The sequence below is a fragment of the Patagioenas fasciata genome, chromosome 2 (assembly GCF_037038585.1).
Source record: "Patagioenas fasciata isolate bPatFas1 chromosome 2, bPatFas1.hap1, whole genome shotgun sequence".
In the NCBI taxonomy this organism is placed as follows: Eukaryota; Metazoa; Chordata; class Aves; order Columbiformes; family Columbidae; genus Patagioenas; species Patagioenas fasciata.
In genome coordinates this window covers 126,706,468-126,722,560 of record NC_092521.1, presented here as the reverse complement: position 1 = coordinate 126,722,560, position 16,093 = coordinate 126,706,468, and the positions used below count along the sequence as shown (strand labels likewise).

Here is a 16,093-nt window from a genome sequence, read left to right as displayed (position 1 = left end):
AGCCTTGAGTCCCTGTGCTTTATTAAAAACTCCAGCTGGAATATAAAAAAGGCAGCAGGCAAATTATTCTCAAAACAGATAACTTTTAGATGAAGGAGAATGTAGAGATTTGATGAGATTTTTTGTGAAGGTAAAATATATTTGATGAACAAGACTGAAGAAAAGATGCACTAGGGAGGAGAGGAAGGAAAAGGGGAAAAAAAAATGGTAGAGGGAAAAAAACAAGAGGGAAGATTTGAGCTATAATTAGCATTTGTCTGTTTGCAGGAAAGAAATGATCTCTTACCCAAAGAATTTCTCTGGTACAGGAAAGTGGCAGTCCTAACTCTGTTTTTGTTAGATGTCAGGTATCACCCTCCCTTTTGTTCTGGAAAGCTGACAAGTATAGGATTGGGAGGTTAAACATTTCTACAGTGTGCTCTGTTCAGAATTGCTTTGGTACTGTTTAATGGACAATGAGCTATACTGCAGCTGACAAAATACAGATTTCGTGAACCAAATATATTCAGTTCAATACATTTTCTTTGGTTATGATGGACAGTAATCTGCCATGACATAAGGTTTGATTTTGCACGGCAGGTTGCATTGGTTCTGTGGTAAATGGAAGAAGCTGTCCATTACAAAAAATGCCATTATTCCTACAAAAGAGTGAACTGATTTGAAAAACAGAGAATTGGTTCGAGTCTCCAACTTACCTGCACATGGAACTTTTTAGCTAGCTTCCAGTACTGTACTTCTGCATTTGCTATGCATTTGCTCCCTATCTGGGTGAGACAGAATTTGAGAGCCGGAAATTCCCCCTCTGTTGGGAATCGTTACGCACAATCTTTTGATTCCATATTTAGTGGACACTTATAGTTCTTCTTGTAATGTCACGGGGAAGCTTTACATGTTGATAACAAGGCACTAGAGGTCCTAGTAAGTGGTTTTATGTGCTTTCCACTTCACTTCCCGATTGTGTGTAGGTGAGAAGGAGAATAGCATTTTGTTATGGCCAAAGATTACAGCTTCTCATAACCTGGGTTTTTCTTTATTTATAAAATACTTTGTACCTTATAAAGTCTAAATTACTGTTGGGCTTATTGGGACAAGCTAAAGTGCAGATTGCTTTTCCCAGTTGTGAACTTCAATTAAAAACAAATAATTGATGAAGACTTTTCCCTAAAGACTGATTGAAATAGTGGTATTTCATCTGTATAATTCCTAAATAATATTTACCTACATGTGTAGAGAAAAAGATAATTCTTGTTTAGGATCTTTTTGAAAACATGGCAGAGACCTTTTTTTAGACTTTGATTTTTTCTTTTTCAGGGGGACCAAGGAGGGAAATTTTTATTGCAGTTTGGTCAACGCACAATTTGTATGAAAAAATAATTTAAACAAATTTTGAATGACACTGAAAATAAAGGTTATTTTTTATTTTGAGATTTCATCAAAACCATAGATTTGCAATAGTCATAATGAAAAATTATTTTTACAAACACTTCTGAATGAAGTTTCGGGCTAAATTGCAAGGGTATTTCCCTAATTGTACTGCATTTTAGAAGGGGGTCTATTAGCAGATGAAATGGAAATTATTAGCAAAGGCTCCTTCAGGCCTTATTTACAGCCGGCATTAGATGAAGAGTTATTTAGTGGGCAAATAAGCCTGCCAGATATGAAAGAGACAAGAAGAAATGTGTCTTGGCATGCTGGGGAGGATAAGTATGGGGAAAGCAGAAAGTATTATATTTGATAGTGCTGGAATGTAGCCTGAGATGACCCTCTGTTCGTGCCTATTGTTAACTTTTTCCCATGCAAATAAAATGCCACAGCCTGTGAGTTCTCGCACAGCAGCTGTCTGGACGGTGGAAGAACAAGCTGTTTACGTACATTATTACAGATTTCTGATGATGTGCTGTTTTGGTGCCCTACCAAAATCAAGGTTCCCCTGTGGTTCTGTAAAAACACAGAGATTGTTCTCGCCACAAAGAGTTCCCAGTCGAAGCTCGTCAGACAGAGCCAGAAGGGAGAGAGGGAGGAGAAGTGGTTTGTCCAAGGTCATGGTGTAGGTCAGGGGCAGCACCAGCAGGAAAATAGGACCCAGACCTCTAATCCTTCTGCACTTAACATAAATAGGGGCATTTACCAGTGTAATTGCTCTTGGGTAAGAATGCTCATGGGGCGTTACGCTGGTGTAACTCTGGCTGGGGAGGATGCTGGTGCAATTCCTTTAGTAAACTTTCCCAGGCAGATGAGCCACTGCTCCTGGGCTTTAAGCACCGTAACCCCGTTGCAAGGAGACCTGCTGCCAAGGAGTGTTGTTGGAAATTTAGCAAGAGGAAGGAAAGAAAAAAAAAAAACAAAACACCAAAACAAAACAGCCCTCGCTTCAATTAGAGGAAAAGATAATTCCTTTCAAGTTGAGAGGCTCGACTCCTGCTGGCCTTTGTTCTTAAGCTTACCCTCGCTGTAATTTCATAGAGCAACTCGAATAATGCCAGTTTGTTCTGTGATTACCCTCAGCTGGAGCACAAAATTAATATCTCCCTAAGTAATTCAGTACGTGATGGGTGAACGTTTAGCTAAACATGCCCTAAAAAGCTAGGATTTTCCGTGTTCGCTGGAACTCTCTCAGTGACAATTAATTGCCTGTGGTCTTATGTGTTTATGAGCCTCAGTAAACAGGCGGCATATTTACGTCTCCCCATTACCTTCAGAAATAAACTTCCTTCAGAAAAAAAATTCTTATGTTCCCTGATTACAATCTGATTATAAGTAAACAGAGTGGTGGGGAAAGTGACTAGTAAGCAGGACTTTGGAGGGAGGAAGGTGGGAAGTGGAGAATTTTCTTCCTCTGTGATTGTCCCCCATCTCATGCTGGTAGTATTAAGTTAATATGCTGCAAGAGTGACATGGCCTTGGTGAGTCCTCCTACTGTTTGGCGGTTTGTTTGCCCTTTTTATCCTAAGAGTTTAGACTTAAAACAAACAGAATATGTACTAATTTGTGATGGGGAGCTGATATAGAATATGTCAGCTATCAAATAAAGGCACGTTATCTAGCCTACACAAATATCAAATAAAGGCATGTCTTCTAACATGCACAAAATCCTGGTGTTTTCTGAAAGCCCTAGATTATCGAGGTGAGAAGGGTACAGCAGTGATACACTACAGCCAGTGTTCCTCTCCCGTTTCTTCTCCTTGCATTTCTCTGCCATCTCCACCAGAACTGAAAGGAAGAACCAGTCCTTCTCCCCATTAGTCGTATTTGCTTCGGCCTTTAGTACACAGTGAGGGTTTGTGACCAGAGAGGAACCCACCGTTCTTTTCGACAACTGGGGCATCGCCATTGACTCGTGATATTTGATGCTCTTCCACATCGCAGAGATGCACAGGAAACTGACTGTAGCCAAAAGAATAAGATAATATTATTTACTTTGGTCGTATCCATTAACATCAGCAGAAAGAGGGCTTTAATGCATGACTTTGTGCTATACAACTGATTGCTACTTTCATTTACTTGTGCAGGTAAGAGATTATTTTAGATGGAAAACACAATTTGGTATTAGTGAATGTGCACTGTTGTTCACTTTTTCCCACAATTTTTCACTCTGCAGCTGTCTGAAGACTTCCTTTAGGACTGGGCCTTTATGTAAAAATAGAGCTGAGCCTAGTATTAAGAGAGAAGATGACAAATTGAAAAATAATAAAATCTAATAATAGATAGATGGCATGCCTTTGCTGTTGTCCAAAATCTCACACATTACCTCTTTCAGATTTACTCTATGTCCATTTGCCCAATCCTAGACTTTGTCTTGCTGCAATGGTTAGTGCTGAAGTGTGGAGAGCAAACCTGGCCAAGTTTTCATGCCATCACAAGGTGTAAGTGTGTGGGGAAAGCCACCCTTGGTGGTGTTTGCCTCCAGTGGCTCCATCTTTCATTTCCTCCCCCTTATTGCAAGAAATGGTATCTAATGCACCGTACTATGAAGAAAAGGCCTGGGTTGCTGAGGGAGGGAGGAGAGTCGAGTTGTGCCTGGCTCTTCCAGAAGGCACAAGGTGCAGGAGAGGAGGACATCTGAAAATGGTGGCATCCCCTACCTCAGCGAGATTTTATCGACCCTAGACACTTAATGCTCTCATTGTTAAGCTAAGTGTTTTGTTCCTCTGTGTCTTTTATTTTTTTTCCACTCATCTCCTCCACGGCTATCACAAGCTTTACTGATGGTTGCAGCAGGATATATCGCTTCTTAGAAATTCAGTTAGCTATCCTTAGGCAAATCAGCTTGATTAATGAACTATTAAATAGCAAGATTCTGTGTTCATCAATATAGTTTTAAGGTACCTGGACTGAAGGAGCTGACAGATCTAGAAATAAAATCAGTATTCGTCTTGTAACCCATTGTAAACAAGCTGTCAAGCATCACTATGGTCTCCTTTGAAATAGCTTTAATGAGTAAATAGAGAGAATAAAAGCAGAGAGACAGTGTCAAAAATGTAAGCCCAAGATAATGGTTGTTCTTTTTATTTTTTTTTTTCTTTAACCTATTCTATTGCTTTAGGTGGCGGTAGCTGTATTTCTGCTGCTCAATGAGCAAATTTTTCCCAGTCCTGACATAAATGACATAATTTTGTCAGAAGTTCTAGAATGCGTATTGCTGCTTTTCAAGAGTAAGGAGCTAGAAAATGTGAATTGCTTCCTGATTCTGATACCTGTGAGTTTAGAAGGTTTTCATAGGATAGGTAAAAAGCTTATTAAAAAAAAGTGTCAGTAGAATTGTTTTTTGGTAAATAAGACCCCCTGAAGTACGTTTATCTTCTGGGTGCCTGCTTTTTCTTTAACTCACTTTTTGTGAATGAAGAAATCTGCATTTTATGAAAGGTAAAAATACATCCAAACATATGTAATTTCTGTACTTCAAGCTGCCAGGAGAAGCATTCTCAGTTTATTTTTTTTTTTTTTTTCTGTCAGTTAACTCTGGGTTTCTTATCCACGGCTTTGGTTGTTGCCGAGTTAATATCCTTTGGCGCCTGCCTTCAAATGTACTTGGCTGTCTAGTTTACAGTTGATTTGTTCCCATTTATTTTATTTTACTTCTAAATTTCCCATTGAAGACACTCTTATTGCTCGCCTGTCTTGTGAATGTCCCCCCAGGTCAGTGACACCGGTGGCAGCAGCACCTTTGCAGGTGCACTGGGACTTGTCTTGCTTGCTGGATTCCCACGAGTGGGTCTGGCTCTGGCTTGATAATGAACCTCCAATAGAAGGGGAAAAAAAAAGTTGTGAAGTTACCTTGCTGTTGCTCACTGGGCTCAAACAGCTTGTCTTTTCTCTTAAGGAACATTTATACTTAACACTCAGTAGGCAAACTGCTATTTCAGTTTGCAAGTGGATTCAGTTATTCAAATGCACAGGCCAGAAAATGAAGGGTATTCTATTTAAACAGTGTGCTTCCGAGTCACAGATGATCTTTTTGATGTCTGTATTTTGCAAATGGAAATTTTCCATTTTCCAGTGCTAGCATTTGTTCAGAGGCTGTGTGCTATCTAAATCTGCTTTTGTGGCTGTTCATTTGCATTTTTGCTATGCTGTATTGCCTCCAGTCTTCTCCCCTTGGCCCCCCACTCTTTTATATTGAATTCCTATTTTTGCTGCCTCCACTCTATCTTGTATCTGTGAAGGTTCAATCATGCAAGGTGCCGAGCGCTCGAAACAATCAGCAGAGACTGCTCAGCACCTCGTCAGGATTCCAGGTGAAAAGGAAAATCCAAACCATCTGCATATTTAAGACTTTTACTGGGAGAGAGCAGGAGAAAGGTGGAGCTGTTACCCGCTCAGGTAGCAGTCCAACTTCTCCTGCAGCTCCCGACCTTTTCTTAGTTGCAAGAACTGCCGGTGCTACTGGTCAATGCATCTGATGGGGGAGTGTGTGTGTGTGTTGAAATGTTATGGCATGGTATGAAATACAGTAATCAGGTGACACAGCCAAGGGCTTAAAACAATTGCCATGGCAAACTTGCATGTTCAGATAGATCTCTTGGTCAGAATGTGTGGTTTTCTACTTCCTTAGCATTTCTTTTTATCTCCCCCTATACACATAGGCTTTTTCTTCCCCCAAATCTGGTTACATCCACTTCTACAAGCAAACTGCTTAGAAAGAAAAACTGCCTTAATATCCTGAGGGAAAAGTGAGAAGGTGGGGAGAGAAGCACAACAACTTAATTCTGACAGTTGAAAGAACAATCTGAAAGTTGTCAGGCTCAAAGTATCACCTACCCTCAAGTAATCACTATTCACTTCTGCAGACACCAACCCTCCAACAGCCTATTTCACCATCGGGGAAAGCAGGGGGAGGAGAAAAAAAAGTGTAAGCAAGAGTATCACCAGAGTATCACACACTACGGTGAGAGGCAGTGTATACAGAGCTGATCAGCGATATGACCCATAGGGCTGGGAGCTGGGAATCGCAGGCTTCTCCTCCCCTTTCTGTCTTTTCTTCATTCACCTCTGGTCTGTGCTTCTAAGAGACTAAGTGGTCCTGGCCACCCTGGACTTCAGTAAGAATTGAAAATAATGGTTTACCCAGCCTGGCCTTTCTTCTGAGTCAATTTCAGCAGGTTTGGAAGCTGGGGGGGTGGCGGTGCCCACAGTGCTCCTCCAGGTGCGCAAGAGCGACAGGTTAATGTCTGTACAGTGCTCTGGGAACAAAGTGCTTGTTTTCCAAAAGTTTTTCTCCTGAAACGGGGAAAATAGCTGTGTAAGCATGGCATGCTGTTCCCACTGTATGGCGCAGGACCGGTACCTAAATACCAATAAGTAATAAGTATTAATTCCAGAGATGAAAGCACAGTGTCTCTGTGCATACTACACAGATACATAGGCAGTATTTTGGGCACGTGTGTGGCTTCCCGCACTGCCCGTTTCTTTCAGCTGCTTTCTTTTGCTTGTGAACTGACTGGCTATGGGGCAGCTATGGGAATCCATTAAAAAAAGCTCTGCTTACAAGAACAGCAAACTGCCAGAGTAAAGCGTGATATTTCCATGTTCCTGTCATGTTCAAGCACGTGCCCACAAACCAAAACACAGCTGGCAGGTCTAATTTTAGCTCTACCAGCCTTGAGAAGTGTCCCTTTAAAGAAATTCTTTTTATAATTTTTTTTCTTTTTCTTTTTTTTTTTTTCTGAAGCAATTTGGTTGATAATACAGCAGCTGACAATTCTGCTGCAATACTACTGATGATTTAAATAAAAACAAAAAGAAACTGCTGTCCCACTTTTTTTTTTCCCCAAAAAAATTTATAAATAGGCAAAGCCACTGTAGAAAGGCCCAGGAATTTGATGACGTGTTAAAGGAATATGTGACTGAGAAAAAAAAAAAAAAAGGAGAAACGCTGGGATTTGTGTACAAGAGGAAACATTTTGTTATTCACGCACTTTTACTGGTGATTTATAGCACTGTTGCAAGCCGTACTCTTCTTTTGAAGGATAAATATTTGGGACCTCTGTGCTGACACAGGTCCCACACGACTGGGATTTGTGGCTTCCACACCTGGTCCTCACCTGGGCCCGGGGGGCGGCGTGGGGGACGCCGTGGGGTGGGCGGCTGCTGCCGCCGGGGTGGCGGGGGGGGCGCGGCCGTTTTTGGTGGAAACGGAGCCGCGGGTAACTTTAGTGGCACTGTGGTATTTTCACACGTCTGGCTGAAGGCGCCCCTAAGTCAGGCCGGGCGAGTTCCCTCTTTACCCTCTTCCTCCATTTTGTTCCAACTTTAAATAAACCCAAGTCTTATATAAGCGGTCTAACAAAGTATGTATTTAATATGTCTGTCCCCGGGTCGCCTCTCCGTCGAGCGCCGGATGACGGTACGGAGCAGTTCGCTGAGGGGGGGCTGGGGGAGGACGACGACTTCCCCGCTCGGCGCCCAGGCTCCGTGACCTTCCCCTGCCTGTTCCTTAAAAAAAATAATCATAAAAGAAAAAAAGCGTTGTGGGGCTTCTCTTCCCCACGCACCCCGCCCGGCGTTAGGATTCCCCGAGTCCAGGGCGGCTTTTCGGCCGGGCCGCGGGCAGCGGGGCGCGGGCAGCCGCGGGGGCGGGCTGGGGCGCGGAGGCGGCCGTGCGGGCCTGCGCCGGCCTCCCGGGGGAGCGGCGCGCCGAGGTCCCTCCCACCGGCGGCGCGGCGCGGAGGGGGTTTGAATGAAAGACAGGACGAGCCCTGAGCACCATGTCACTCCGTGAGGGAGACAGCGGCAACTAGGCTGGGGAAGGCTTTTCCCTTCCCCCCCCTTTTTTTTATTTTCTTTTTTTTCTTTATTTTCCTTTTTTTTTTCTTTTTTTTTTTTTTTTTTTTTTTTTCCCTGTTGTTGTTGGAAGGGGGGTGGGTGGGGAGCGAGAGGGGAGGGCTCGAGAGCGGGGCGAGCCGAGGAGAGGACGAGGAGAGCGAGCGAGCGAGCGGCTCTGCGGAGGTTTTGGAGTTGCACTGTCTTCCCGGCTCCTCTCGCAGGACGTTTCCCTTCCTCCCGCGCCGGGCAGCGGGCACCGCCGGAGGCACGGTGCTGCCAGCGGGGAGGCGGGCTGCTCCGCCGCGGGCAGCCGGGCAGGGGGCTTCCACCCAGCCAGCCCCTCGCACACACACCCGCACCCCCCACACACCCCTCTAGAACGCTCCCCTCCTCCCCCCACTCACACATATATGTGCGTGCGGGCGCGTTTTTGGCTGCGCTGGAAGTAGTGCACGGTAGACGGCGAGGAAGTCTCGGCAGCCTTCTCCGTCGCCCGCGCTGTCAGGAATAGCGGCGTGAGAGGAAGAAAGGCCCTGGGGCACTACACCCTGCCAACGAGTTCCCTGCACCAGCCAGAAGGACTCCAGCTACATGGGCAAACGCCTGGACCAGCAGCCAATGTACCCCCAGTACACCTACTACTACCCCCACTATCTCCAAACCAAGGTAGGGTACGGCGGGGCCGGGCGCTTGTCGGGTGATGGAGAGTGGAGAAGCGCAAATTGCGGGCTCGCCTCTTCTGTTTGGCGATTTTTTTCCGTCGCTTCCTCGGGTTTGGTGTCACGCAGAGCTGAGCTGGTAGGCAGAAAGCAGGCGTGAGAGAGGCAGGAAGGTTACTGTCTGCCCTTGCCTTTAATTCTTGATTTGATTTAATTTAATTTAATTTTTTTTTCCCAAGGGCTGTTGGCGTCGGCTAATTCCTTTTATTGTTTGTGGAGACCGGTGCAGTTAACGCTATCGTAACACCAGGCAGGTAGTGTGTTTATTATGGCATAGGATAAAGATTGCTCTGGACAGCATCAGGCACGAAATGCTGTTTTGGTGGCTCTTTCAGTGACCTCTACAGTGTATTTGGAGCTTGAAAGCATTTTGCTGTTAGAAAAGCTGTCTGTGGCAACTCAAACTTTTAATCAGCTGAGAAGGAGATGCTGTGGAGCTCAGAGAAGAGCTTGGATCTAACAGACTGTAAATCTGGTGGAGTTTGTTTCAGTGCATTGCACTGATTTTAATATTTCCTTAAATATTGAGGATGATACAGCTGTACTCTGTTGCATTTAAAAGGTCTAGAAATAGAGGGTAGCCACTTCAGGAGAGCGTATTAAAGCACGGACTTTTTTTTTCTTTATATTTTTTTAAATGCCGGCAGACTGGAAAGCAGGCCTGCATCTCTTAAAGAAGCTGAGTGAAGTCAGTGCTACCTGGCTATGAGTTAGTTAATTAAAGCTTTATTTTTCTAATGCCATTGTATAATGGTCTGCTCTCTGAAAAGATTTCCTGTGTGACCAAGGGACAGTAACAAAAGAAATCCCTAAAACGAAAGTTTGCAAACCCTTTTAGGACACTGTATTGAAAAGAAAAGAATTTAAGAAATTAAAGAAAAAAACCCAAACCACAACTGTTCTGAAGTGTGACCTCACAGCCACAGATTAACAGTTTCAGTCAATAAACTAATGTCCTTTGAGGGGGGGAATAGGCAGGGTGAACATATGTGCGTATGGTGCTACATACACATATACACATGGTGCTTCGGTGGCAAATTTAACACATGGGACATTTGACATGTGCGTCTGTGTGTGGTGAAGTGCCATGGAGGAGGCTGACTTCTCCAGACTTCTGGTTTGGAGCACGTTGAACTGGCTGTAGTTCTCTGAAAGGGTAAGTTATATATCCTTGTTAATAAAATTATTTTCCCATTAATGTTTGTAGCCTGGTTGCTGCATTATATAAATTAACTAATTGTCAAAACTGCGATTCAGGCTGATTGGAGTTGTGATGACACCAGAACCGCTCAATATGATTACAGCCTTGCAATTCATGGCAGGGTTACCTCTCGCTTCTTCGCTCTCCTGTTTATTCAGTGTATTGTGCAGATTTTTTTATTTTTTTAATATTTTTGTAGAAAATTTAGCCTTTTTTAATTTTCTATTTTGGAGTGATTTTTTTTTTCTTCTTCCTTTCAAGGTCGATCCAAATTGCATTTTACCTTTGTGACCATTCAGAGTGTATTGTTGCTGTTGCAGCAGCAGCCCGTCACTAGCTCGACTGCAATATTGCCTATAGCTTTAACTGTTTGGGGGATTGAGGGACGCAGACTGATGCTATTCCTCAAAACCTGGCAAGCCAAGGACATGAAACAATTGATGGTATTTTTTTGAAAGAACAATAGCCTCCAGTATTGGAGGAGAAATATTGGACATTCCATGCCTTTTACTCACGTAGCTTGCGTTTTGCCAGCCTTTTTTTTTTTTATTCTGCTTTTTTTTTTTTTCTCAGTTTTTTAACTTTCTAAAATAAGCTTTTTGAGGAAATTAGCATTGTATTCAAGATTAAAATAGTAACAACAGCTTTTCCACGCTATTGCTTTTTTTTTAACCCAATAGTTTAAAAAATAAATTAAACGCACTTTTATAGCCAGTATATAAAATTATCAACCCTCTGAAAAGTCACGTGTGTCTGTCGTTGCACGTATGCGTTATTATTGTAAGGACAGGTAAAATTTCCAATTGGTGATACATTTTATAAGGCATTAATTTTTATTTTTTTTCTTGCTGCACAGTTTAGTGCATACATAAAACCTAAATAATAAAGGCGTATCAAACACAAATATATACACAGGCGTACAAGTATTTTTCTTCTATAGACCTTAAGAGTTTAAATTAGTGCAGACAGGCAGCATCTGGATTTTGTTACCTTAAAACTAGCCATCAGCTTCTGGGACATTTTAAAGCAGTTCGATCCATTGTATGTCTAAAGCTAATAGTCAGACAATCAAATATTGTGGTGGAAAGCTTTATCTTTTATCATGCCTATTGGAGCAACACGTATTAATAAACCCCTGTATGATTCCAGCTGTCCTGTGAACTCTGGCTTTTTGTTTTCCTGAAACTGTTCTTTGTACCGAGCATGGTAGGATTCAGCTCTGAAGAAAGAATGTGTTTTTATGCTCATAGTCATGCACACTGGGAGGCGGGGGGGGGAGAAGATGCATTCATTTGTAATTAAGAAATTCTAGGCTTTCTTACGGCATTTGTGTGCAGCTCGTGAAACGCAGAGTGGGAGCAGGTTAAATGGGCAAAGTTTGGAATTCCGTGTTCCTCAGCGTATCTGAGTGAAGCGCTGCTTTTTCTTCACTTGTTTGGTGAAGTTGTGTCAGTTCTCCTTTGAGAAGTGCCGCGTTACTGTACATCACGTCCTGCTCATGGGGGAGCACGGAGCTGCGCAAGATCTCGGTCTACACTCTGCGTTTGTGTCTTCTAACAGCCTGCACGTTGCTGTGCAGAAGTGGTGTAAATTAATAGCTATATGGGTAATGGGATTATAAATAGAAAAAAATGGATTCCATATGCTTGTCTGATTGCTTTAAGTTTTTAGTGTTTCATGGCCTTTTGTGGAACATGAAGCACAACGCTCTGTTATTCAATTTGCTTGTGCTCCTACAATATCAGATGCCACCACTGAAGCTAAAACTTTAATTGCAGGTTTGGACAAACCTGTTGTCATCCAATAGTAAAAAGGGGTGAAGGGGAGGTCCATTTTTAAGAGACAATTGCAAGGAATTTAACATGTCTCTTAAGGACAAGCACTGAGTTTGAGGAAACACACAACGTTATTTTCTCATTGTGGCATGAGGCTGTCTGACAATGGCAGTTTGAAAGTACAGTGTTGGAACTTCTTTAGGCAGATCCTGGGAGCAGAGTCCGCTTGTCCCAGGAGTTTATTTCAGAATAAATATTTTTGCTTCTTGTTGGAACTGAAGGATAGTCTTGTGTTCTTGCTGCAAATAATATTGCATGGAGGTGCTTCAGATCATGTGTATCTGATGAGAATATACAGTAGTTTTTTATTTTATTTTGAGACGTTAAGTAAATTTTCTTAGTTGCATCCTTGCTGATGGCATAATTACTCAAGCAACTGGTTTACAGGACTATGTTATAAATGGTTGCGTATGAAACAATAATGATGCCAAATCTTGCATTGTGGTCTGAATTTCTTTCTTTAGTTTCTTGCTTGCCAAAGCAAATTCTTTTCTCTTTGCCGTTTTGCACAGATGAAAACAAAACTAAGCACCATGGAATATCATGTAATGGTATGAAAAACAGGGGGAAAAAATCTCAACTGAACTATTTGAATGTATTTGAAAGAATCTCTTGAATTTAGTAGATACTGTGTTTTATCTTCGTCCTCTGCAGCTTACGATTAAACCTAGCGCTGGGGTAAGCGCTCTCTGCAAACAGCCTACTGAAACAACCTGAATCACTTGAGTCAAAAGGAGGAGGTGCCACAGTTACCTGCCAGTGGGAGTTGTTTGGTTTACAATCACTGTACCTGCATTTGGGGTAAAAATACCCCAAATGGAGAGGCAGTATTTATTGTACCTGTGATACCTCTTCAACTGTATGCTTGATGCACATGTAAACACATGCAAAAGGAAGAAGTGTGATTTCCCAATGCTGACGTGAATAAAAATCCTGTCTCTGTGGATGTGAAAAGTGCACAGGCTGGCCTGCAGGCAAGAGTGGCTTAATGAGCATGTCTGTGAAGTGACAGATACATGCCCCAGCTGAGGAAAAAACAATTGAGGAAATTCAAACAGGTGTACTCAGAAGAATTTAAGCTTAAGAGAGTAGTGTTATGGGTACACGTTTGGGTGTGGATCCATGTTTTGCAATGTTTCCTTTTTGCCGTTTTTAAGGTACGCAGGAATCGAAGACCTCTTTCAGTTGCATGCCAGGAGCATACCTCCTTCCTTGCTCCATCAGCCTCTTCTAGAAAGCGTATTTTTGGAATCAGCACAAAACTCTTGCCTCTCTTCACCTTGTACCTACCAATCCTGGGCTCTTTTCTCACTCATGTTTCTGTTTAGCGAGTTTACCGCATTCCCCCCTTTTGGCCATCTGGCCATACAGAAGGCCTTGAAGAAAAGTGTTCCAGATACGGAGCTGCCTGACAGGGCTTCTCTGGCTGGTAGTGTTCAGATTGTGTTTGGTGCCTGGTGTGAAGCAGGGGTCAGGTGTAAGGAGTAATTCATCAACCACACACTGATTTCAGGCTGCATTTCCAACCATCTGCAGCTTGGATTGCCGCCAGAGCTCAAAAGTCTAGCTGGAGCCCATGTGATCGTGCCAAAGTAAAGGCAAACACTTGCAAACAGAGAAATGCATTTCGAGGAATGAAGTTCATTCGCGCTTAGCCCTTGTGTGATTCAGTACATTGCAGTGTGTTTTAAATGCATTCGAGCGCTACCCAAAAGAAATATGAATTCGTTTAAATACCATTTAAAGATATTTAAGCCTGGCTGTAATTTTGACAGCAATATTAATATCGTAACTGTTGTATTTTGCCAGTTGCTTTAAACAATAAGGAAGTTACGTTTCTCTGGAAAATGCAGAAATACATGAACTCATTTGTTTTCCATTTCTGTTTGCCGTTTATCCTTACATGTCAGGATAAAAATAGTTTTGCTGCTGTAAGGGACACCATGATATACATTAAAATAATGTTGAATTTCGTAGTTGATCTTCCTTTCATGTGTTGTCTCAATGCAAGTCTGTTTAAATTTAAAACAAAACAGAACCCAACAAGCCTACTGTTGGAAAGGAAAGTTAAAATTTTTACTCTTTTTGAACCTTTGTGTATTACTGTATGCTACAGAGATTTATTTTGTAATCATGTATTTTACTTGCATAACGAAAGATGGAAGGTACAAGCATTTGCCGGATTAGGTTACATGGATCTTGCTGTGGCAAATACTGTGTGTTAAATTATACCTTAGAATGCCTTATGCAAGGTGCATCTTTGAAAGTCGAGTACAATGCTTCAGAACTGGGTTGGTTTGGTTTTTAATGCACGGGGGCCTTTCAAAGCAAGCATGCTGGTATATTTGCACTTTAATTTAAGTATCTTGGTAAAAATGATCAGACAGTAATTTCTTAAATTTCTATGAATTAAAAACTAGATAAGAAAAGATGTGTTCCAAGCAGGATGCCTGAGTTCATTTCAGGTCTTGCTGTAAGTAGCCTGGATAGTGTTCCCTTTGCATATAATTGCGAGCAGGGCTTTTTAATTATTATTTTTTTGGTGTGGGGGAAGTGGGTTTGTCACTATCTATACTCCAGGCAGAGACTCCGAGTTCACTTGCAAACAAGCCCATTCCAGAGTGTCCAGGAAGAGAGGCGGATTTTTGTTGGTTTTTTTTTGTGTGTGTTGTTTTTGTTTTGTTTTGGTTTTGTTTTGTTTTTCTTGAAGAAAAGTCTTTTAATGTTAGAAATTTTATGTAGAGGAAAATGGTTGATGTGTCTCCAGAACTTGCTTCCAGTGCTGCATTAAAATTGTGTTTTGTAACAGTCTCATCAGCTACAGCTGTATGTGATTAAATAGTGTAATATCAAAAGCATGTGTGAATAAGACCTTTTATGATATAGTTGTTCCATACCAAAGACTGCAGATGGGCAGGGAAGGGAGATGGAGAACAGTGATTTACTCGGATATTGTCATAGCCTGTATTGTGAATGTTTATGTAGCAATGTTTCTCAGTTGCTTTTTCACTCCTATAGACAAGATTGAGTGATGGAGAGAAGTTTAGAAGGAAACACTTTCACACAGAGGGCTAGTCTAGATGAGCAGGGTATCGGCCTAAGAATGGTGTCTATGCTGAATGACATAGAATGTTTTAAGTAGCTGATTAGCAGTAATATTGAATAAAAGTTACAGTGAGAGGGATCTGTTCTGCTTCTCTTGAAAAACGGATGGAAGAGCTTCAGTTGTATTCAGGAAGGCAGAATCAGGCCCACAAGGCACGTGCTGTTCCTGTGGCAAAACCAAATCAGCCGAACAATATGGAGATTTAAAAAAAAAAAAATAGAGATTACAAAAGAAATGAACTGTCTATCAAAATGATTCTAAATTGTGCAAGTGGTTGAGGACATACTTCATCTGGTATTAAACAGCATTTTGGGTTTTCTGTGGCTGTAATTTCTGTTTAATATTATTTATGTTGATGTATACGTTTAGAGAATGATCAGCAAAAAAACAGGTACTCTGTCTTTCTGTCTGTTGCTTTCTCTGCTTCAGTTGAGATATGATTTATAGATAGTGGAAGTCTAACTGCCATAGAGCTCTCGCGTGGAGCCAATGCCTGTAATGAACATTTATAATTTCTGTGAGAGAGAAAACATGTTTAATTCACAAAAAGTAAAGAATAGAGCCGAGAGCTGGTTTTGCTTGTCTTTCTCTAACTCTTAAGATAAAAATACTGTGTAGCCTCTTTAAAATTTGAAACAATTCAGTTTTCTGTGTAGGTCTTTTCAGAGGATACAGTGTTTCTAAAAGGAGAAGGCAGCAGAGGTTGCTTGTCCTCTCCCTAATTGCAGATTGGAGGCTCCTGTTGGATTCCTCAGCCATACTGTCTTTCTCATTTTGCTGGTTTACAGCAAAGTCTAATCTCTTCTCCTAGAAGTTTTTGTTAGCGGAAAGACATTTCAGGCCTTACAGTGTCAAATAAGAGAACAAGATTTTTTTTCCTGCTTTAGGATGCAAATATATGTATGTGTGTGTGTGTGTGTGTGTGTATATTTCCTTTTTTTTTTTTCCCTTCTCCTTGTCTTACTTGTTT

General features: G+C 41.9%; 1 protein-coding gene across 9 annotated transcripts in view; it reads left to right on the top strand.

Annotated features, from left to right (window-relative positions):
• Positions 1-16,093, top strand: part of RBMS3 (RNA binding motif single stranded interacting protein 3) — a 718,223-nt gene that overhangs the window by 259,201 nt on the left and 442,929 nt on the right. For 2 of the 9 annotated variants that reach the window (XM_071804929.1, XM_065830564.2), the window contains exon 1: positions 8,368-8,928. The exons of 5 other annotated variants lie outside the window; for them this stretch is intronic. In XM_071804929.1, coding sequence (XP_071661030.1) covers positions 8,854-8,928 — 75 coding nt within the window. In that variant the 5' untranslated portion in view covers positions 8,368-8,853. Of the gene's footprint in view, positions 1-8,367; positions 8,929-16,093 lie in introns of those variants that run through there. 2 more of the 9 variants (XM_071804928.1, XM_065830563.2) reach the window with 2 other exon arrangements.